Source organism: Pungitius pungitius, chromosome 4 (assembly GCF_949316345.1).
Source record: "Pungitius pungitius chromosome 4, fPunPun2.1, whole genome shotgun sequence".
NCBI lineage: Eukaryota > Metazoa > Chordata > Actinopteri > Perciformes > Gasterosteidae > Pungitius > Pungitius pungitius.
In genome coordinates this window covers 45,046-68,417 of record NC_084903.1, presented here as the reverse complement: position 1 = coordinate 68,417, position 23,372 = coordinate 45,046, and the positions used below count along the sequence as shown (strand labels likewise).

General features: G+C 42.2%; 2 protein-coding genes across 2 annotated transcripts in view; both read left to right on the top strand.

The window, feature by feature from the left end:
- Positions 1–14,526, top strand: part of LOC119224506 (synaptosomal-associated protein 25-A-like) — a 30,665-nt gene extending 16,139 nt beyond the window's left edge. Inside the window, exons 4-8 of the mRNA XM_037481516.2 lie at positions 3,234–3,282; positions 8,189–8,306; positions 11,356–11,475; positions 12,306–12,450; positions 13,113–14,526. Of these exons, the coding sequence (XP_037337413.1) occupies positions 3,234–3,282; positions 8,189–8,306; positions 11,356–11,475; positions 12,306–12,450; positions 13,113–13,181 (501 nt within the window). The 3' untranslated portion in view covers positions 13,182–14,526. The remainder of the gene's footprint in view (positions 1–3,233; positions 3,283–8,188; positions 8,307–11,355; positions 11,476–12,305; positions 12,451–13,112) is intronic.
- A 1,706-nt stretch (positions 14,527–16,232) lies between these two features.
- Positions 16,233–20,756, top strand: LOC119198478 (cytochrome c oxidase subunit 5A, mitochondrial-like). The gene is made up of 5 exons (XM_037455700.2): positions 16,233–16,393; positions 18,501–18,617; positions 19,726–19,847; positions 20,032–20,154; positions 20,621–20,756. Exons 1-4 carry the CDS (start codon positions 16,321–16,323, stop codon positions 20,143–20,145), a joined length of 426 nt encoding a protein of 141 aa, XP_037311597.1. The 5' UTR covers positions 16,233–16,320; the 3' UTR covers positions 20,146–20,154; positions 20,621–20,756.
- The last annotated feature ends 2,616 nt before the right edge of the window (positions 20,757–23,372 follow it).

The window sequence follows — 23,372 nt, the reverse complement described above, 5'->3', positions numbered from 1 at the left end:
GACGAGTGTGCAACGTGACCTTCATTTTGTAGCTGCAGCCAGCAGATAGCTGCTACCTTAGCATAGCACAAACTGACTGGAGATGAGGAGATAGCCTCTCTCCAGTAATCCATTGCAGCAGCTCCAGCATTTACTGATTAACATATTATACCTTGTTGAATCTGACTACAAAACAACATTACATGAGATTACCAGAGATGCGGGTAGGTTACGTCCCAGATCCAGTCCATCCCTGGAATGGAGCAAACACTGCAAGAGAGTGAATACGCTTTTACCCACTTGTCCTAGTTTAGAATTCCCCACATTTAACTGTATTTATTCTTATTCTTAAACTAGCTTTGTTTCCTTGCTAGCTGATCAGGTTTGAAATATTGAGTATTAAAACATGTTACTGATGACTATTAACATTAAAAACAGCAACACAATTCAGTCATACATGCATAATCTACGGATTAGCAGCACAAATAAAATGTACCGCATTTTAAATGTATCGGCACAACGTGGTGTAATGAATGACCATTGTTGTGCAATTCATTATTTATCAAGAAGATATTGAGGTTCTTATGAAAACGGTTATCTTCCCACCGGGCAGAGAGCAGAAACGAGAATCTACTTGGTGGGTCAGAATGATATGAGGAAAAAGTGGGCAAGGGAAGGAAATGAGAGGAGGAGAGTGATGAACAGAGTGTTAGAGGGGACATCGAGTCCTAATGCAATGCCTCCTTGGAGCAGAGAAACAGGAGATCGGATTTGACGGGCAGTGTGAAGCCTGAAGTCAGAAAATACATTACACAAGATGGATGTGATATAACAGTCATTCAGGCTGTTATATGACTACATTGCCTTGATGAGAAAAAAATGCATTAAAAAAGACATTTAAACCCCTTGTTAAGTCTTAAAATCGTGTTTTTCAATGAATATAGAAAGTTTAATACAGAACTGTTTATTTGCAGTTATTTTTTAGCTTTTTATAGTGAAAAGGGATTTATAGACTAGAGAATGTCTCATTATAAATTCTTGGTAGTCGTAGTTGGATGCTCTTTGCCAAATGGGGTGAATGGGATTATCGGGGAGGGGGTCGCTAGAGGCTTCAAAGCAAAAGCGGCATTTTAGGCACATTCATGTCTGTGCAGTAAATCCACGCCAGCAGGTTATTAGCTTAGCTTAGCATAAAGAATTTGTACGACTTTAAACTGTTCAATCAATCAACCCATCATATGATTATTTTTATCCATATTATAAAGCACAAGTAGTTTTGTGTTTATCACTTAATACCTCAGGTGGATGTTTGATCAACAGCAGGGCGGTGGCACCGAATCCTCAGTGAGTGAATTAAAATAGATTCCTGGAGACGGCAGAGTGGACGTCTAAAGAAAAATCAATACCAGGATTCAGCCTCAATGTCAACCGACCACTTGCCCTTTTTCTTTGGAATGCTCTTATTTCATTATTATGAATGTATTTTTAACCCGTGCATTCATTTTTCTTACTATCTTTAATGCAGCGCAAAGTGATACTAATTATGTTAACTTTAAGGACTGTAACTAATACGGACATCACCTTGAATATTTTGGAAACACCTTAAATTCACTTCCCCACACATGGCGTAACACTGCTAAGCATAGACACATACAACAAAGAAAGAGATGGGTTTAAAGTTTCACCCTTAATCTCTTAAGAAAAAACACCTGCCATCTTCATATCCAGGGCAGAAAACTATTTCGGAAAAAAACACAAGTCAAAACAAAAAATCAACAGCCTGTCTTACTTGTTAATACTCAAAGGAACGCTCTGCGGTGTCTGAGTGTGTGTGTGTGCGCGCGCGCGCTTGTGTGTAGTGAGCCATACAGAAAGATGTGATGTCATCTTATCAGACCACGCCAGTTGGCGTGTTGCAATGTCCTGCAGTTCAGGCGCCTCGTCTGCACGTCACTTGTTGTTTCCCATGATTCCTAGCAAGTAGACGTGCAGTTTTTCTGTGGACAGAATAGTATAATCCATCAGTCCAGGAAGCTCAGGTAAACACAACCCGCTTCCCTCCTGCTCACTGGGATGTTTCAGAAGAAACCCACTGTCCCTCAAACCGATATATAATATCAGTGCCACGTCTGACTGGTCTCTATCTATCTGCCCCAAGAAGGTCAGTGCGCACTTTGATCCAAAATAGCTGATGCGTGAACCAAACGGCCTTTGGTTTTTCATATCTGCCAGAGGAGGCCTCGGCCTCAGGGGGAGCACAAAGCTGTTGTTTTGTCGGATGCACCGTGGTTAATGCAGTTATTGTTGTGCTTACTGGAGTGTGTGGGACTGTGCACCAATGTTCATGTTGTTTTTTTCGCGTCTGCATGTGTGTTTGAGCGCCCACTCTGTGAGCCAAATCAGAATGTTACGTTACTTCCGTGTTGTCATCAAATCTCTGGTACCGGCCGAGTGAACATGACAAATATAGCACACGCCATTTGGTGGGCAAATATATTTTGGGGAAAAACTGTACAAGGACTCACGCATGAATAAATAGCTCTGGCTTTTGGAGATTTTCTCTAGAGGCTTTTCTTATCTTCTCTACTTCTTTTTTTTTTTTTTTTGCGAGGTTTAGCTTTAATGCTTTATAGTCAGCAATGTGTCTGTCCCTGGATGAAGCATGCTTCTAAAACCAACCTGCAAACATGAAGCTGACAGGAAGACCCACCTCTCATGTACCACTCACACAGTGCAGTGCTTCTTTAACCAGCACATTGCACTTAAATGTTACTTTAAGGCACACAAGGAACACTGTGCTGCATGTTTAAATCTCCTAGCTTAGACACATACTACGATGCTAACAACCAGCAGTCTCTTTTCTCTGTAGTGGTTTATTTCCATGACAAATGTAATGAATTACATCCTTACATTTCTTTTTTTTTTACTAATGGCTGTTGACTGAGATAATGGAAAATACACGTATTTGCCGAGAATATTGTTACCATCCTTTGTGTCTTTTGGAAAGAAAACAAATAGGCCTAAATCCCCAATATGTTCAAAAATGTCCCTTATAAAATCAAGCTGTCCCAGTTGTGTCGGAAAAATCCGGAACCACGCTAAAGATAAAAGGAATTTCCAGCCGTAATCCGACCCACCGCTGCTGTCCTGATAGCTCCACTCTGTTAACCTCCTCTGATCGGTCACATTTTATTCTCTGTTTCCAAACTTCTCCTCTTCTCTCCCTTTTTTCTCCCTTCCTTCCCGTCGGTCAGAGTAAAGATGCCGGCATCAGGACTCTGGTCATGTTGGACGAGCAGGGAGGTAAGTTGATGGGGAGACAGATCACTGGACACAGTGTCTCTAACATCTGTCTGCTCTACGATGATTCTCTCTATGCTGTATAATGGGCAAGTCGCCATCACCAGTACGTCCAGTATAACGCGCTAGAGTCCCAATTAAAATGACTGCACATATGCGGATGACCTTCATGTTTCTATAATTACAAAAGTAGAAGAGCAGTTTGTTTCTTTGTGAACTTTGAAATGACCCTCCGCTGCAGCCTGAGCTAATGTGGCTGAAATGATTATACTGGATGTGACTGTTGAGCTAGCCTTCTGCTTCGCCTCCCTATGACAGTTCTGCTCTTTCATTCGTCATGCATGTATAGTCAGTTAATCTCACTGGTTATACTGTAATAGCATTAGAGCACAGCTTTAAACTGTAGGTATACTTTACTGCTATGTTTCTCTGAAGAGGAAACAGTGATCAGTTTGACAGTAATGTCAAACAAACTATCTTTCTCATATTTTTCCACATCCTCTCCAGTTCTGCCCAAATTTTAGCTTGATTCACCTTTAAAGAGCCAGTGTGAAGCATCTCAAGGGATCTACTGGCAGAACACATTGACACACATATGTTGTCTTTCATGTGCAATTACCAGTTATCATGTTTTCGTTAGCTTTGAATGAGTCGTTTATGGATCTACTTCTAACCAAACACCGGTCCAGGTTACCTTAGTTCATCTGCACGCTTGGCCCACCCTAGAAGTTAGTTACAATCAGCAACTTTACTGCTAGATGCCAACAAATCCTGCACACCGTTGCTTCGAGGATTAATAGAGCAGTCTGCCAATACAGGTACTCAGGCAGAACGCGGGCGCCTACAGACTGATGTTGCTCTGGAGGAACATTTAGAAGTCACTCAAGTGATGGTGGGGCTCTAATCAAAGACACGTCTCCTTTGCACAATGAGAAATGCAGGAACCAGAGTTCTGCCTATGGGAGTAAGAAGAACTCCCTGGTCACTGAGTAATAAAATCACTAATATTGTTCATGAGCACAGTATCACGTTGCTATAATATTCTTATTCTCTGAGATGTCTGAGATCTGTCTGCCAGTCACAGGTGCTGCTGCAGCACGAAACACCCACATCCGTACACCCTCAAGGTGTTTCTGGTCTCGACTGCACTACAACGATCCACACAGTATTCTCTTCTCCACCAACGTGAATGCAAGCCTGAAGTGTGTGTTGTATCTAGTAACTTCATTTCGCTAGAAAGAAATATGTATTCTCAAGCACCGGCAGTCAGCATCAGTTCCATCTTATCCTTTACTGTGAGATTCGATACTGACCCAACAACACAAAACGTGTCCGTGCATCAGTCTCTTGTCCCTGAGAGAAACACTGCCATCTGGCGCTAATTCAAAATGCATTCTACAACTTATATAACTGACTCATTCATGTCAGACTAAAATAATTATAACATTTCTTTAAATATCTAAAACACTGCTAGGTCTCCTGAAGCAGTGAAGCAAAGGCAAGGAAATGTCGGAGCACCAACAGAAATAAAGCCCATTGCACAATATTCAGTCTTTTTTTAAACCTCTTCTATGTTTTCCTTTTTTAACAGAATACAGCAGTAAGTGTCTTAAATCAGTCAAATTAAATTCATGGTAAGGAAATAAAAAAGCGTGCAATCCGATGGGCTCTTTCTGTGGCCCCGCAGTGAGTGGGGGCCCTTGGCTGTGGCTCTACCCCACTCCTCAAAATCCCGCTACTGGTTTGTGCTAAAGCTCCATGCGTGAACGAGCAGCCTAATTGGCCTGTCCAAGGAACAGATAGCAGCGCCCCCCCCCCCCCCCCCCCCTCCTCTCTGGCCCCTCCTGTCTTCTCTCCTCCTTCGGCTCGCTGCCGTTAGCTCAGGACAGCAATCAATTCACAGATTTAAATTACCTCTGCCTCTCAGCAAATGTCCTCTTAACCCGATCCCCCATCTGTCCCTCTTTCTTTCTCTCTGTTGCCCGTCTTCCTCTGTTTCTCTGCCCCAGCTTCCCTCTCCCCTTTCACACCTGCTCTTATTCCTTTGCTTTTCTCTCCTGACCTCTATGCGTTCTTGCTCTCCAGCTCCTTCGCCTGGAGATCACTTTGATTACGACAATGATGAAGCTCTTTGTGGTCTGTGGTCCGCCTCTTTCCTCAGACCCTCCCCCCCTGTTAACAACCCCCGCCAAACTAAACGTGCCTCGACAATCGGATGCTCTGACTTATTTGCTTCGGTATTTACATGAAGAATTTCCTCGGAAATCTCCATGAAGGAAAGCTGTAAACTGGAAACTAATCCGTCTGCCCTTTTACATGTGCAGGAGATACTATTTCTCCCACTGATGTGTTACTTGTGGTGGACGTCTCTCTGCAGCTAATGAGTCCCTCCCTGCTCAGCCGTTACATGCATGTTGACCCGAATAAAGCCTCGTTCATGGCTGCTCCAATGCCGCTCGGCCTCGGTGAGCAACACGCAACGCTTTAGCTCGGAGCACAAACTGTCAGTTGGATTTGCGTCTCCCGCTGGTTGGAAAAGTGCAAACACAATAGATCCTGGGCTTAATGTGTTTGAAATGATAAAGATTATTTGACCCAAACCAATAACTGGAGATCGCTTAATGACATGGCGGTAGACAAATAGTCACAAAACGTTGATGTGTGTAGTGGTGTGTTTGTTTTGTAACAGTGCGTTGAGTTGTTCCAATCGACACAAAAAATAAAACCCCGAAAACCACAGAATTGCATTCTGTAACTATTTCATGAAGTGCTGTGTTTTGTTGAATCGGCCATCCTGGATATTTTCCAAGCGCGGAGTTGCACACAGCAGTCTCTCCTGACATTGAGCAGAGTGGATTTAAGGGGTGGAGGGTTGAGTGGAGGAGTTATATTTCAAATCCCTGGACAGTCAGACAAGTCTTTACTTAAAGCAGCGAAAAGATGCAAAAGAAGTGTTTTCTCCTGCTCCCGATTTCAAGTAATCAAGTAGTGCCAGTCCTTCCTCTCACCATGGCAAAGACTCAACTTCTACAATGATCCTTGGCTGCTGTTGCTGTGGAGATGAAGTGGATTATAGCTCTAACAATTTTTTTAAAATTGTAGGTGCAGTTCAGAATATAGCTTAAAAAAAAGGTAATTTAAGTTATATGTCGGATTTTCTCCCCAGCTTTCACGCACAGCCAGATCACTCGCATTATTGAATACCGCATTTGACCTATATAAAAGCAGAAAATGTAAGGTAATGTTGTACGCATCAATTCAAATCATACAACATTCTCGTTGGGAGACAGTCCCCGTATGGAAATCGAACCTGTGACTCCCCTCTCGAGGCATTTTTAAAAACCAGTGAGTGTTTATGGGAGAGGAGGGAAGGGGGAGGCTCTCACCCGATAATCCTCAGACGTAATAGGCGGAGGCAGGTTGGCCCAGTTGTCTGAAGCTAAGGAGATAAACAACGACTCTCTCACCTTCCTTCCTTTCTCAATCCCTCACTTACACTGCCCTGGATTACTGCTGGAGGCCATTTAGTTACTCTCTATCTATGTCCAGTCTGCAGCAAATTCATCTTAATACTTTTTTCCTCTCCTGAAAATTCCGCTTCATCTTTTTAGCGCTATGTGTAACCGTCTCTAGACAACAAACAGTCGCCTTGGTTCGTCAGATGTGACAATCTGTATTAAATGGAATGACCGAAGGGATTGTGAACCTTCCCAGGTCAAATTTTGCCCACATGATTAGGAAAACTTACCCTGGCGGCAATGATCTACAAAGCTGACGCAAAGGTCAAACCAAGGTCATTATTTACTATCACACGTGGAGACTGGATTCCGGTAACAACCTGCTTCACTACAACGCTGTGCATCGGCAGCACTTGTTCTAATAGATCTTGAGCCGATGTTTTATGACCAACTGTGTCGTCTGGCTAATCAAACCTTGAGAGTTTGTCCCCGCCGGAAGACAAATGCCCCTTTCCACTGGGGTAGATTACGGGTATCCTTTCCTACAACCATTAACCAGCCAGAGACAGAGAGAGAGACAAGAGAGAGAGAGACCTTGAATCAGAGCTTATTTTAGCTCTGTGCCCCGTTGACCATCTGAGTGAGGAAACATCGGCGACTCTGCGTGCCTGAATGCGGCTTTTCGTCACACTTGTTTCATAATTTGGTCATCGATTTTGTCGCTAATTTATTCTATTGCTTCTAAGCGCTGCGCCTATCACAGACTCTCCCGCCGCTACTATTGACGTGCATTAGTGCTCAGAATTAACATCCAGCGCCACATGGAGTGTGCAGCGGCCCGCTCAGATGAAATACTTGCTCACTTTGTCACGTTGGAAGGAGCTAGGAGGCAAAAGCTTTCGGAACCCCTGTAGATCTCCAAAGGATTAAATCCATCCGTAGCTCGCTTGGCCTTCTGCATCTATAGCCACAACCAATATTTGCCTCTTACACCGTAGCGTAGTGCGCCAGACCTGGAAAAACAACCGGTCAAATTTATTTCACTGCTCTCATGCCTTTTATCCTCACCAGAGCAACTTGATCGCATGGAAGAGGGCATGAACAAGGTGAACGCAGACCTGAAGGATGCCGAGAAAGATTTAAAAGATATAGGAGTATGCTGTGGTCTCATATGCCCATGTATTAAAAAGTAGGTACCGGCCAGGAGCCACGAGCTTCTGCCTGTCCAGTGCTGGTGGTGGTGGTGGTGATGTCTAATGTCTCTCTTGTCACAGTCAATGTCTTTTTTTGTCTCTTCTCCTTTGTTTACCCTTTCTACTCCCCCCCCCCCCCCCCCTCCCTTGCCCCTCCAACCCTCCTCCACCCGGAACTTCTTCCACCTCTCTTCTTTTTTCATGTGCTTTCGTTCTTTTGATGGGAATAAAAAAAAATGACAATGTGTTGGTAATCAGAACAACTGGAGCGCATCGAGGAGGGGATGGACCAAATCAATAAGGACATGAAGGATGCAGAAAAGAATTTGAACAATCTAGGACAGTTCTGTGGTCTATGTTCATGTCCCTGTAACAAGTAGGTGCTTCCCGTGTCGCCTGACTGCATGTGTTTCAGTGCCTGCCTTCCTGCCTCTCTGTCCGCTCGCCTGCTTCTGGTGTGTTAGAGCATGGTGACCTGTGGTGTGAGCGGTCGGGCCCTAGCCACAACAACAACAACAACATCAACCGCGACAAGCCCCCTGAACAGGCACCAGTGCTGCATGCATGCATGCATGTGTGTGTGTGCGTGTGTGTGTATGCATGAACGAAACACACACATCTGCACGACAGGTTCTGATGCAATTTCTTTGTTTTTGTGTCATTGCGCAAAAAAGCCCTTCATTCCACTTTGGATTAGAGATTCTCTTCCAACAGGTAGCAGCGTCAGCAGGGATCTGAGCCACGGCACCCACCCACTACCACACCCCTCTGAACCCCACCCAAGCCCAGCAGCATGATGCACTCACGCTGTGAAAAATGTCCAACCAAAGAATAAATCAACTAGTTCCCTACTCTGCAAAATAACTCACTTTAAATTAATTCATGTGTACTTAAAAAGAACAAAACAAATTGTTGGGTTTCATATGTTTTTATATGAATGAATTGATTACGTGCGGCTTTTATATTACAGATATAGTAAAAGAAAATGATTGTCCTTCCTGCCGAGAGTTGATGATAAGACTGCTCTCCAGTCGGTATAATTCACTTGTAGCTTTGCTTAGCTTAGCACAAATCCTCCTACCAGCACCACTTTAGCTAAAGAATTAACACGTTGTATCTTGATTGTTGAATATGGACAAAAAACAAAGTGTAAACACGTTGTACTTTTATCTATGTCAGACTACTCAATTGGCTAACATTTGATTTGTTTTATTCATTAAACAAACAAGATATATAGTGAGTTGTCCGCTGGTTGTAGTTTCACCAGTTTTCAAATTCTACATCTCTCCCCCTGCAGCAAAACCAAATGTGCACATTTCCAAATAACAGTTCCAACAAGATATTTCTGGGGTCGAAGTTCTTAGATGTTGTGGATCTTTATTTTATCCTTGATTGTATGCTATTTTCTATACAGTATTCAGAGATAGGGCAATGATTTGGTTATGTTGCATTAGGCCTTAACATAAGAGGGAGGTTTTACACATCTAAAAGGTGACTCCATCACTTTATCAAACGCAGACATTAAAAGAAATACTAAAATGTCTAACTTATGCTTTAACAAACCAACTTTGGAAAATGACCCCAAGATAAAGGGCCTCAGTTGACCTCTGCCTGTCTTCCCTCAGGACCACACTCAGCCTTGGGTGTTACCATTTTAATTTGAAAGCTATTCAACCACGTATTTGTATTGTGAAAGCTTGGATACTAAGGTGGTTTCGATAATGCCCGTTTTTTCAACCTCCTTTGTGACCTAGTCCCAGGCCCTCCTGAACAGCCGACCTATGGCCACTGAGTCATGCCTGAGCCTACAATACACGTACTGTATACAGTTGTCCATCTCAGAGCTATAGAAAACACAAGTGGCTGACAAAATAAGAAATAAATGGATGTATTTGCGATATTATGGTTGGGTTTTGCAGCCGGATGCTTTGCACACATTCATCTAGGAGTGAATTAAGAGATGCCTTGATGATTTACCAAATTGCAATAGTGTAGAAAGGTTTTTTTTGGAAAGGTTTTTGGATGATCTCGAGGAAACAAATACCAAACATGATCTTCTGTCTTAAATCTGCCTTGAAATGGTGTTCACTGTGTACTCCCACTCTTTTTACGTCCACTGGAGATTCAGTGGACATCTTAACTACAGACGATTCTTTTCTCCAAAACAGGGCTGAGCAGCATTCTTGACAGTAGCACCCGACACCAATCTGCTTTATTTTGCATCACAGACGTCTTTTTGTAGCAGTTGGTATTTGTTTATTCGTCACCACCTGATTTTGACTTGAATTTCTTGTTTATTTTTTGTTCTTGTTATGAAGGTATATTAGCAGTTCTGCTGCCTCCACTTGGTCTATTTTTGGTCCTTCTTGCATACGTGGTTGTTTTGGGGTTCAGATCTTGTCTATTCTATAGCTCTTTGGTCCTCCCTCTAATGAACCACTTGTTATGTGATCCTGTGGTCACCGTCATGTGTTTCATTTTCCGTACACTTCTTTATATGCCAGGGTCAAATAGCATGTGAAAAATAATTCTTACTTGTTGTTATAAACCGGAGCACCCTTCACAATGTGGCAACAGTGTCGAACACGGTGGTCGCCTTTCGTTGAATTTGGGATTTAATTGTGCTGACCTCAGTGGTAACTTCCGCTCATCAGATGCTCCGAGCCTAACAAAACAACGGCTAAGAATTAGATTTGCCTATTTGACTGTATACAGTGTATCAACCTACATCCAGATGAAATGAAGGGCTCATCACAACTACTGTGTTACTTAGTCTTGCATCATAAAATGATCACCGTTCATTCACTGTTTTTCTTAACGCACATTTCTTTTGGTGGGTTGGTTTTCCACAAGGTCTTACTGCTCCAGTTTCTGTCAAAAGATACAGCGTGTGTCTGATCCTTTCCTCCTCCCCGTGTCAACATTGTGTACCATGTCTTCCGCCTTGCATATTTTCTAAACTCTGCACTTGTGTTTTTGTGTCTTCTCCGTCCGGAGTGTGGTCATTAGGTGTTCTGTGTTTGTGCTTTTCTGCATGTGCTCATGGTGGGAGATGGTTTTACCTTTTGAGGAGAACTTTTCAAACACAGCTTGTTGTGCTCAGATTCAATTGATCTGCATGTCAGATCGATTATTCACTGATTGCAAACACGCGTATGTAGGTATATCATACGTGGCCAGCTAGCTGTTTCGAGCAGGCTAATTAATTGTCATTCACGCAATGCATTCTGACCACACAGTACGTCAATTTTCAACATGTGAATTGCTAGAAAACATGCACTCACGTAGACATGCAGGTACGCAGCATGACTACTCTTGGCAACGTTCACAAACACACATTATATACATTTACAAAGACAAGTTTCTCTACACAAGCACTGAATGCAGGCATTGGACCAGCACTGACTGCAATGTGTGTGTGGTAGGATTAAGGGCGGTGGCCAGGCCTGGGGAGCAAACCAGGATGGAGTGGTGAACAGCCAGCCGGGGGCTCGAGTGATGGACGAACGTGAACAGATGGCCATCAGCGGGGGCTTCATCCGCAGGTAAGTACAATGTGTGTGTAGGTGTGTGTGTGTTTGTGTGGGGAAGTGTCCCTCTGAGTGTGTGTCTGTGTGTAGCTGGCAGCCCTGTCAGTTTATGTGTGTTTGCATGCTGGTTTGTGTGATACTGTTTTTGTGAAATTATATGAAACTCGTTCTGTAATAGGTTGGCCCATTTGGACTCATTATCATCATGGATAATATGTCGCTGACCTGTGTGGTCATACTATTTCTAAGTGGAATCCAATGGAATTTATAATCTGTAATGTTTCGAGGCTACAGATACGAGACAGAAAAGCCAGAACATATTCTGCACCAGTAAGCCCTCGATACAGCAATTAACTAATTTCATGTTTAGAAATAAATGAATGAAAACCACATATTTGGACACTGATGTGATGAATATGTTTTGCTTGTGTCAGATGTATTGTCAGAAATCTAGCAGGTGGAATAAATGTTCAAAGCTAGTAAGTAAAATTATCCTCATAGAACAATGATTTTTAAAATATTTGTAGCAGATCGGTGCTTCAATCATAACACATGATCTAATTCCCTGGACTAAACTCTCAAGGGTTGATGTAGAGTGCTGTCAATGGTTCTGAATCTCCAGACGGTAAGATCATGTGCAGTGGGTTAATATAATCCCTTTGAATTTCAAAAACATGGTGATTTACTATTTCTTGACTCATTTATTTGTTTTATATGCTGTACTTTTTGTGTACACTGCTTCGTACCGCGTTGAAAGGTATTTAGCATGACTCATGGTCTCCATTAAAAACGTAATACATCCCAACACAATTTTCTGCTTGCTACCTTTCCCCTGTGCACTCCAGGGTAACAGACGACGCCCGGGAGAACGAGATGGATGAGAACCTGGAGCAAGTGGGCGGAATCATTGGCAATCTGCGCCACATGGCCCTGGACATGGGCCAAGAGATCGACACCCAGAACCGCCAAGTGGACAGGATCATGGAGAAGGTACTGGAGAATATCGCCTTTAAGTTGGTGGGAAAGGGTGCGTTATTACTAGAAATTTGCAGGACTTTAATGTATTTACCTTGTTGGCTTTGTAAAACCATACCTAATGCTGGAAACAAGTTATATTTGAGTTGTTACCAGGCAACAAGCTGTCCTGCTTGGTGGGGCAGAACACACAATACACACAATACATAGCCAAAACACTGGCACATCCCAAGTGCATTTTTATACAACAAACCTTGATTCCTAAATGGTTATCTATAGGCCTTTCTTGGTGGTTAAAAGTAGCTAATTTATGGAGTGTTTAGCTGATATTTTCAGCCCAATAGGCGATGTGGTCCAGCAAATCAGAGGCACGTGGCACTGGACAAATATTGGGTGTAAATCTGAATCTCATCCAAATGTTCCACTTTCTCAATATAGTCAGTCTGATTATTTACAGTATAGAATAACTGCAGTTTATTTCTAGCATTTTTTACAAATGTGAGTATGCTGTGCTGGGGGGCTATGTCATCAGATAAATTAACAAAATGTAAAGAGGCATAATGTTTGTTGGCTAAATTATGCTACATATTTTTTAAACTTTTAAATGTAATTAAAGTAACTCCTCCCCCACACCGCCGCTGCCTTCCGGCTGAACTGTGCTTGTGTGTCTCTTTCAGGCCGATTCCAACAAGACCAGGATCGACGAGGCCAACCAGCGCGCTACAAAGATGTTGGGCAGTGGCTAAACTTCAGCCGGAGAAACAAAAAGTGCTTTCTTCCCTGTTCAACCCCAATCATCCAAGAAAACTACACCAACTAAACTACCCTCCCCCACCTCCCCCAACACCCATTCCCCAAACACCGACGCCCACTTCCAATGCTCGACAGCAGGCGCTGCTGCTCATGCTTTTATTGTGATAGAGGTTTGCACACATGCACATATCATTCTTTCCTCTGCCTGCCCCCCCCCCTCCCCCCTTCCGCCCCTCGGTTACGCCCATCACTTCCCTCTCCTTGTTGTAAATGTCGTTCTGTGTTGTCGCTCTTATGACATTTTGTTAACAAAAGATAGTTCTGTTACACATCATCCACTCAAAGAGTCTCCACGCTGTACATAGCGCTTCCTAAATGGCTTCATCAACTTAAAGCACATGTTTCATTCATTTCTCTTTTCTTTTTTAAGTCAGTGTGTAATATAAACTGTTTGTGCACCTTGTTCTAACATGTTCGTCCCCCATCATGTCAGTGTCCAATGTAAGACGCGTTGTGTGTTCATCAGTTAGGATGTTGTGATGCTACATGATAAGGCCATAGTGAATATAGTGAACATGCAGCCCTTACAGTTCGTAGCCAAGGCCACTGTTTGAATAAGTCATTTAATGTTGACGTGCAGTCGTTCTGGTGAAGGCGTTGCTTTTATTTTCCGTTCCTGACCATCAATGAACCAACTCTTAGATGGAGCAGTATTACCGCAATTCGATGCCATTGATTGTTTAGTATTAAACGTTTTCCTCAGGGAGCGAAATCTCACCATTCTCAAGCGAGGGTTGATTATTGAACTGATTTGTTGTAATCCATAAAATCTCTATCATAAGCGAATATTTTGCATTCAGTTTTGGTCTAAACAGCACAGTCAATGGGACTCTCGTTACACCTTTAGAAAAAACATTCGGGCATTAACCATAATAGTTAACATTGTGATCGATGATAAGAACAGGTGGAGCTTTGCTGAAGGTCACATGTTCAACAGCAAGGCAATTCAACTGCAAAGTTTACATGGGAGGTCCCAACCTCTCTGCATCCCAGGACGGACTACTTTACCCATGACTCGACCCCCAGCAGTATCAAGCAGTGCATTTAGTGTGTTATGCATGTCCATCCGCTGCGACAAGACATTTAACTATTCATTTATTCAGACTGAAATATCTTGACATGGCAACCGCATGCTACACGGAAGAGAGGCTCATATTTATCTGCAGTAGTGTCACTCTTTGTTTCATGTCTCTTGAACTTTTTCTGAACTGTGACCATCATTGAAAAAAATAATACCTTGGAAAATGCAAATAAAATTATCATAACTGTAGAACCAAACTGAGCTTCCAGGCTCTTTTTTTCCATGTACAGTTTGAGTTTGTGCTCCTGGTAAAACAACCTGAGGGTCAACACTTTAGTTTGCACGACAAATGTGCTTCAAATCCTTAAAAACACAAGCTGCGATGCATGAATGCAAGAGTTGGGACAGAACCGGCCCGTACAGTGTGCAAGCTACTCCTCAGACACAGCGCTACCTGTATATGAGACAAGAAATAAAACCTGTAGCGATCAGAACGGGGGCGTCTCAGTTGAAAAGAAGACAAAGACCTCCTTGAAACACAAAGCAGTGCTTTTTAAATTATTTTTTTATTATGTGCATAAAATAACCCCTGTCAAATCCATAACTCATATCACACTCGTTCCTCTTATGTCATGTTGAGAATTTTTTTTGAGAGGGATAGATCTCCCTGCGGTGTCCGCAAACTCATTTCCTCCACTGACACATCCGGGTGAGGGGACTTCAATCTCTACCTTCCCCGCATGTCACATGACCCAGCTTTATATAAGGATAAAAAAATAGATCGCAGTAGAATGACTCACTCGATGAAGACTTATTGTGTGTGCTATTGCGGAGTCATTTTACAACCCACAATGTAAAACACATGTAACATAACCTACATTGTTGCTACAAGTTCACCATATCAAAATGCGTTGAAGCTTTAACTTAAGCCCTTCTACCCACAGGTGAGAGGTCAGAGAGCTGTATCCTAATTAGTCGCAAGATGCTCTAGAACTGGATCTAAAAGGCTCATATAGGCATCTAGAGCCATCTAAAGAACATGGAAAAATATAATAAAAGACTGGAGAGAAGGGGGAAGACTGGGAGAAGTAGAGGAGGAACGATGTGCTGCAGCACATTACACTAATGGACATCCACTGTGGTGCCCTGGGCTTAGAGCGGATTACAGTTCACGTCACTACCAACACCAACACGAACCCACTCACACACATAGACTTGAATCTACAGCAGATTCACCACGGGATAATCTGCTTTACATTGGTGACATGCGCAACATCACCCCTGTGTGCATGTGATGTGTGTGCATTCAAACAAAAACAAATAAAATGGAGGAATGTCTTCATCCGGGTTGTCAACATGAAAACAATTCTCTATGGTGATTTGTGGTTCATTAAATGCAACATATGTTTAGGCCTTAAATTATTAGCAAATATTTTGCTATGGAATCTTTCAGCTCTTAAACTCTTCACTTTATTAAAGTTATTTGCTGCTGGACCAAAAAATAGAACCAACATGCTTTGCACGCACAAAGGGCTCCAGAGTGTATTTTTAAACCAAGAGCTCCCTCTGCTGGTTGTGAGTGTTATACATTGCAGTGACGTTAAAGGTCAGGGAAATTAAGTTTGGTTATCGCTGATTCTCTCTAAGCTCATTTCACTAAAATTGGTTGGAGTAAAATTGGATGTGTTGAATTTGAAAGATGTAATCAAGTTGCATTCAACACATTGTACCAGGCAGCGATGGCAATATAATATTAAGTAATTTTTGGAGCCCTCATAAACAATCACATCTGAAAATCATCCCGATGTGTCCTGAAACCGAATACATCAAAATATGTGTGTAATTTGCACTAAAATGCCAGAGTCAAAGTTTGACTAACTCCCACACAGGGAGCAGTACGCCGTGCAGTATATGGCAGCGTGATACGAGGCAGACCGATCAGCGTTCGGCTATCTCCGTCAGTCACGTGACCCGCGTCGCCCTCCTCGTGTTTGTCCGTCCCCGAGTCCGCCTCTTAGACACAGAGGACGGTTAGCTACCACTGCTGTGCCATGTTCCGAGCCGTGTTCCGACTGTCAGCCACAGGGGCCCGGAGTCTGGCTCGGTCACGAGCCTGCTACACGGGTAAGTCCGCCAACTGTCCGCTTTTACACGGGACCGAGAACGCCTCTGCCCAGGACCCTACTACAATGAGCGTTCCCGGCTAGCCACCTAGCTTAGCCACCGCTGTGGGGTAAAAGCTTCGAGTGACATTGAATTATTTAGTTTATATTATATAGTTTACTAACATTGTGGTCCGATCCCGAATCATTTCCAGTACCCACTCCTCATATAGCGTATTTCAAATTAAGAGCCGGGAAATTTACGTTATAAAAAATGTCACGACCTTGTGATGACCCTCCTCAGTGAGTTCAGGGGCGTCAGTGGCCGCAGTTTATACGCAGCTGTTATGTTGATTAAAAGAAAAATATATTTTTAGCAGTTTTATAGAAGGCGTATACGTTCTTAACGTTTTCTATATTTTTATTTTAAGAACGATTCAAATAAAGAGCTGTTTAGTTTGATTTGTACTGTCAATATGATTTGTTGAGAACATTAGATAGAAATGATCTTGACTCTGGACAACAGTAATCGTGGAGTATGAAGTATGTCAGTCCCAAATTGTATGCTGGCATATTGTGGTATTACATAACTGCAAAATCAATTCTAAATGAACTAATGTGTAGGTCTAATACTCACATACGTGCATCTCTATATTTCGAATGGTTGTTGAACTTGGATGTATTCCAGAAGTCACATGACTTCAACCAGCTTTAGTAAGGCACGTTTATAGACCTGTATCCTATTCAAGTTCAAAGTTGGCGTCCTGGGCCAACAGCGTCAAACTTTGTTCAACCTGATTTCATTCAAGTTCATTAAAACTTAGTTTATGCTTTAGCTTTCAAACAACTGTACAGGGTTCACTATTTTTTTTTTTAAGTGTGACGCTGTAAACCTACATAGGGGTTAAGATAAGAACAGTTGTTAGATAGCTTACAAAAAGGACCGTTTTACTCTTAAATCAAGTAAGTGAGAGTCTTCAAGACATTTGTATAAGAACATCTTGCACAAATTGACTAGATGAATGTTCTTTTTTGGCCACTTGTGTTTAATTTTATTTGGACTAATTTGAAAAAAATAAAAACATTAAGTGACATCCCAAAAAGGACCAGTGTTTAAGGGTGGCAGAAGGCGCCTTGGCCAATTCGTAATCTTGTTAATTTGTTTGATTAAAAATTTAGTCATTCTGAATTGATATGACTCATTCTAGCCATGAAGACTCCTTGCGTTGCAGCTTGTGTTTGGTATTCTTCAAAAAGCATTAGTGGTCAAGTGGCATTTGTGTAATACGTTACAAATACCAGTGTTGTGCCTGAACGAGTTCATGAACTCGTTCATATTTGGGGCGAACGTGAACTGAACGTACTGTATTAATGCCCGATGAACGTCACTGTGAACTCGTTCATTCTGGTGTCTGTGAACGGCGCGTTCTTTCAGGTTAACATCGGGTGCCGATTTCTATAGAAAACACACCATAAACGCGCTTTAATAAGTGTAGCAAAGAGGCGGCGTATAATAATTTAAAAGAGTTTTATGAAGTTACTGACAAGGTCGGTAAGGATGGGAGGAATCTGACCTTTCTTTGCAAACATTTGCACCTTAATGATAACTGTCGTGTTTTTATTCCTTATTTAAAAAAGACCATTCAAGCAGCATGTGTTTGAGAATGTACTGTAGGGGTGAACGCTGCAGCTGCTGCTGGTGTGGAGTGAATGGACAGCAACATTAAAGCAACAAAGGGGAAATGCTGTCCCCTCAATGATAATGGATTCGAAATTGGATGTGAAGATGAAATCTGATGCATAGCTTCAGTGTTAAAACTGATCAAATAATTGCTGTCTGTGGTTCTGGGCTGTGGCAATAATTTTGAAAAAGAATAGCTTGCAGCAACATGTGGAAAAAAAGAACTGAACTAGTTGGAACTGTGAACTTAGTTAAAATATTTTGAAGTTTGAACTGTGAACTGAACTAGGTCATTTTAAAATTTGTGAACTGAACTTTGAACTAGTTAATGTAGAAAGTGAACTTTCCCAACACTGACAAATACTTTTTGCAAGTTCTTGAAAGTTTTGTGTTGTCGCCTATATTATATTTAAGAAGTAATTTCTGTGTTCTTCATCATGTATTCCAGCTCCGTTGGCTTCCAGATGTTACTCCCATGGTAAGGTGGAGTCAGACGAGGAGTTTGATGCCCGTTGGGTCACTTACTTCAGCAAACCCGACATAGATGCCTGGGAACTGAAGAAAGGTGACTTTGTTGACACTTTGTACCACGGATGGGTATAGTTTGGGTTTTTTCAAATACCGGCGCCTAAACAGATACTTTTGTTTTAAAAGAAGCACAAAACAATGATTGAAACAAAAACAACGTTTGGAACAATACTGTTTAAACAGTACTGTAAATATAAATAAATGAACATTTTAACTTCAAACTATGAACAATATATTAAATGTTTACAGTTTAGTAACTTGGTGTTTCCCCTTGAAGTGTATATATTATTTAATTGGAATTTGGGGAATATTAATCCCATCATTTTAGATTCCTGCTCATTGTGCAAGAACTAAAGATATTTAACACTTTGAAAAGCATTAATGTTGGATTGACATCATGAATCCAGCACGTGAAACACAGAAGAGCTGCATTAAGCACGAGAGCATATTGTTTATCTACCGTGCGATAGAATTATAAATAGTTTATTATTATTTCTATATTTAGTTAACGCTTCGCTGCGTAAAATAAACAGAAAGTATAAAACGATCTGCCATCATTCGCATGAGGAAATGGAGTCAATGCGCCTTAATGACAAACAACACCGAAGGAACGCCGCTACACCCTCAGTTTAATACTTCGGGGGGGCGGGAAACAAGCGGACGCACGCTCTGTGTCTGCTGGTGAGCGCGCGCTCTCATGTGTACGTGCACGTGTCTGTGTGCGCGCAATAGTCTGCCTCTGTCAGTCGGGGCGATAGTGCCGCGCTGTGTAAGAACTGCAGACTTTAATAATGGAGGGAAACACTGATTTAAATTAATAGAAGTAGAAATCGATGGCTAGCTAGCTGCTATAGCTACACAACCGCTAGGCTATCGTTAGCTGCTGCGAGAACGGTGTCATCAAAATGTGTAAATAAAGTTTTTCAATCGGCTCAGGAACCGAAATCTCAGTACGGTAGGTACCGTTTGTATAGGAACCGGTGCTACATTGGTACCTAACCCTACTTTGTACGACTATTACCTCCTATAGCAAAATTGGAACATTGTATGGGTTAGTGCTTCATCAGATTTAACTTGTTTGTTCTTTTTTTTGTATTTATTGGTGATTCTTCATAGTGATGTAGTTCTTTTTTCCCAAATTAAAGGCATGAACACTTTGATTGGGTATGACCTGGTACCAGAGGCCAAGATCCTGGATTCTGCACTTAGAGCTTGCCGGAGACTCAATGACCTGGCCAGTGCCATCCGCATCCTCGAGGCCGTTAAGGTGAGTGACCGACCTCAATCTTTTTGTTGAATAATGCTTCAGAGGTGAAGTGACAGACAAAACAGCTTTAATGACGATTGCCTTAACAGGAGTTGGGATGCATTTCGCTTTTATTTGTTGAAACTAGTCATTGCACCTTGATGTTGGCAGTGACAGAATGCTGTACTTTTTTTTCGTTTTGTAGGACAAAGCAGGCCCCCACAAAGATATCTATCCTTACCTGATCCAAGAGCTGAAGCCAACCCTGTCAGAACTTGGCATCTCAACACCAGAAGAGCTTGGCATTGACAAGTTATAGACCATCAAGGTGAGACTACGATACTACTACTATGTAACTTGTGAAATCTTTGGCTCAATCCCAGTGTCGCCCACTAAACCCTGAACCCTCAGGGACAAAAAGAACATCAGCTGCTAAGTGTAAGAGTCTGTGAGAGCTTTCAAGACTCTTTCCTGAGGTCATGAGATGAGGTCATTTTAAATAAGGTTTACATCCCATGGTGACTTACAGAAAGGGTTCATTAAGGGCTCAAAATGTCTGCCATAGAACCCTCAAACGCGTAACAGTGTGACAGTGGGAAAGAACACAAACACTCATGGAGTTAGCGAGAGCGCCTGAAAGTCAGTGAGTGCGTTAAGGTGGAGACTGATTGGGCCTAAGAGTATTGTTGCTGTCCAACACTCACTCGAACCCTGTGTTGCTGGCCGACACTATGAATATACACAGCAGATTATAAATGATGTTATTTATGGACATTGTGTTTTCTTCTCCTCAGGTCTTTTGATGTACAAAGAGAAGAGCACCCTCTGATTCTCTCCTGTCAAATATGTCTATATATTGTTGATTAAATCCATGCTGTCCTATTGTGTACAAAATGGTGGACCTAATAAAGAAAACCAATAATTTAAGAATGTGTTTTTTTTCCAGGTAAATATTTTTTATTTAATGGTCCTTTTCATATTAAATATCTCATTACTAGGAAAGTTGTACACTGTTTTAATTGCTTTAATATGATTGTTTCAAAACTGAGCAGATGGAATTAAACCTCCTCTGGAAATGTATCCAAAAGACGAAGCCTAATTTTAAACCCTTATCCACAATGCAAGGATAAGTTTTACAACCATATACACAAATCTCTATGCTGTGTCCAATTCTAAATATCTTTCTACAATTAATGTTCACAAACATGACTGGATAGCAAAGATCCTGGCAACAAGTCAAGATAAAATATAAAACCATTTTGCATGCTGGTAAGTGCCTTAACAGAGGATGTTGAACGTGTACAGACTGTAAAGCCCTCAGAGGCACATTTGCAATCTTGTGGAAATCCTCTTTGATGTAACACATTCTTCTGTGGCCAGGGAAGGTCATGAAGATGTGTGCCAAGGACTTCAGGGCCAAACACACACTTCGGACGGTACGGCAAATAGTGCCTTTATTTACAGTTTCGGCATCTCCCACGGCATATAAAACATGCCGCTTGCAAAAAAGCGCAGTGCCACACAGTCCATCTGTGGGATAGTGAAAGCATGCAGGTACTCGTCGGGAAACATCTAAAGGGGTCTGATCTGTCCCAAAGCACGTCTTGGTGGACATCATGGTGCAGGAAGAAACACATGTGAATGGACTTATATCGCCCTCATCACGTTTACAATTGTTCACTCCCCACTGTGCAGTTACCCCCACCAGCCAACAAAAAATGAAAATTAACTAAGAATGAGGCAGCCCTCCACCTCGTGAGCCACCACCTATAGACCTATGATGAGCCCACCTGTCATTGATGGGACCCCGGAATAGGACTCTAACAGTGGAATTACAAATAGAAAAACAATCCATAATCAAAATACTAAATCAAACAAGAGAACCGCAAGTCCACAAAATATATTTGAAAAAAAGGGCAAAAAAAACAGCAGTGGCTAGAGCTTGGCTGGAGCACCCGAACCGGACATCAACGGTTTCTGGGAATTTTGCATTATACAGACACCAATCCACACATGGCGCGTCCTCTACATCTGCAGTAGGAGCTCTGTAGCAAGTCCCCCTCTACCTCTACTGGAGCAAAACCTATATTTAAAGAGCACCTGGAAGTGATCCGGCCTCACCTGTTGTAAATCACCAATTAGGGTGGTGTGGCCAAACAGGTAAGAGGGAGGTGGGGCGCTTTGTTCTTCTTTTTGTTGTTTTACGGCGGTTGGCATCCATCTTATAGGTGCATTACCGCCACCTTCTGCTCCGGAATATGGATCAGACAAAACCCAACCCTTCTTTAGCCCACAATAAAACAAAACAAACAAAACCATAAAATAATTGATGCTCTTTTGAATGTGATTGTAATGTCTCCCTTTTCCCTTCTCTATTCAGATTATCAGATGTTCTCCTGTTAATTCCTATTCCTTTATCTGCTACTGCCACCCCAAACCCTGTCACTGCTGTTTCAGGTTTCTTAGCACCATCCGTATATACCTGTGTGTAATCCCTATATACTTCCCTCACATGGCACTCAAACGCAGCTACCAAATTCACCTTATTTTTTCCCTTTCTTTTGACATCTAATAAATGCCAGTCTATATCCGGCCACGCAAGTGTCCACGGGGCCACCATCGGGTAAACCACAGAGGGGCTTAAACTCAAACTAAACACTTTCAGTTCCCTAGCAATGTCATTGCCCACCCGACAAAAGTACCCTTTCTGGCTCCCCCCACTCTCCCAGACCACCTGCAGCACTCCTTTTGCTGGATGAGAATCATCGTGCCCCTGTAAGTTTGCCCAGTAGTTTGCCATTAATTGCTTTCTTCGTAAATCCAGCGGCATTTCTCCCATTTCTACCTGCAATGCAGGTATTGGAGATGTCTTCAAAGCTCCACTACATACTCTTAATGCTTGTGCCTGAACCACATCTAATTTACAGATTAGAGACTTGGCTGCCCGTACGCTATACTGCCGTAATCCAACACTGATCTAATCAAAGCCACATACATAGTTTTTAATGACAAACAACTGGCTCCCCGTTCCCTCCCAGTCACACATCTCATCACATAAATTACTTTTTTACATTTTTCGTCGACTCTCCTGATTTGGTCTGCCCATGTCAACCGTGCATCAAAAAGAACACCCAGAAATTTGAATGTGCCAACCCTTACTAAATCTTTCCCATACATTGTTAGCTTCATGCTATCCTTGATTATTTTCCTTCTGAAAAATACTGTGTTTTCTCCACTGAGAACCTAAACTAACTCACACCCCCACTCTACCATCTCATCAATTGCGTCTTGTACCTTTCTAACTGCATGCTCCATGTTCCTTCCCCTTTTCCATAATGCCCCATCATCAGCAAACAGACACATACCGATATCTACTGGTACCTTTGTGAACACGTCATTCATCATAATGATAAAGATAAGTGGGCTAATCACACTTTCTTGAGGTGTACCATTATCCACTATGTATTGGTTTGTCAAGTCTGACCCAATCCGTACTTGAATTTTCCTTTCAAACAAAAAATCTTTTATCCAGTTATATATTCTCCC

What these genes read in the sequence shown, in the direction of transcription:
- LOC119198478 (XM_037455700.2), top strand. Translation starts at nt 16,321, where the DNA reads ATGTTCCGAGCCGTGTTCCGACTGTCAGCCACAGGGGCCCGGAGTCTG. An exon ending in GTCACGAGCCTGCTACACGG is followed by an intron (nt 16,394 to 18,500) that starts GTAAGTCCGCCA and finishes CATGTATTCCAG; the next exon opens with CTCCGTTGGCTTCCAGATGT. An exon ending in GCATCCTCGAGGCCGTTAAG is followed by an intron (nt 19,848 to 20,031) that starts GTGAGTGACCGA and finishes TTCGTTTTGTAG; the next exon opens with GACAAAGCAGGCCCCCACAA.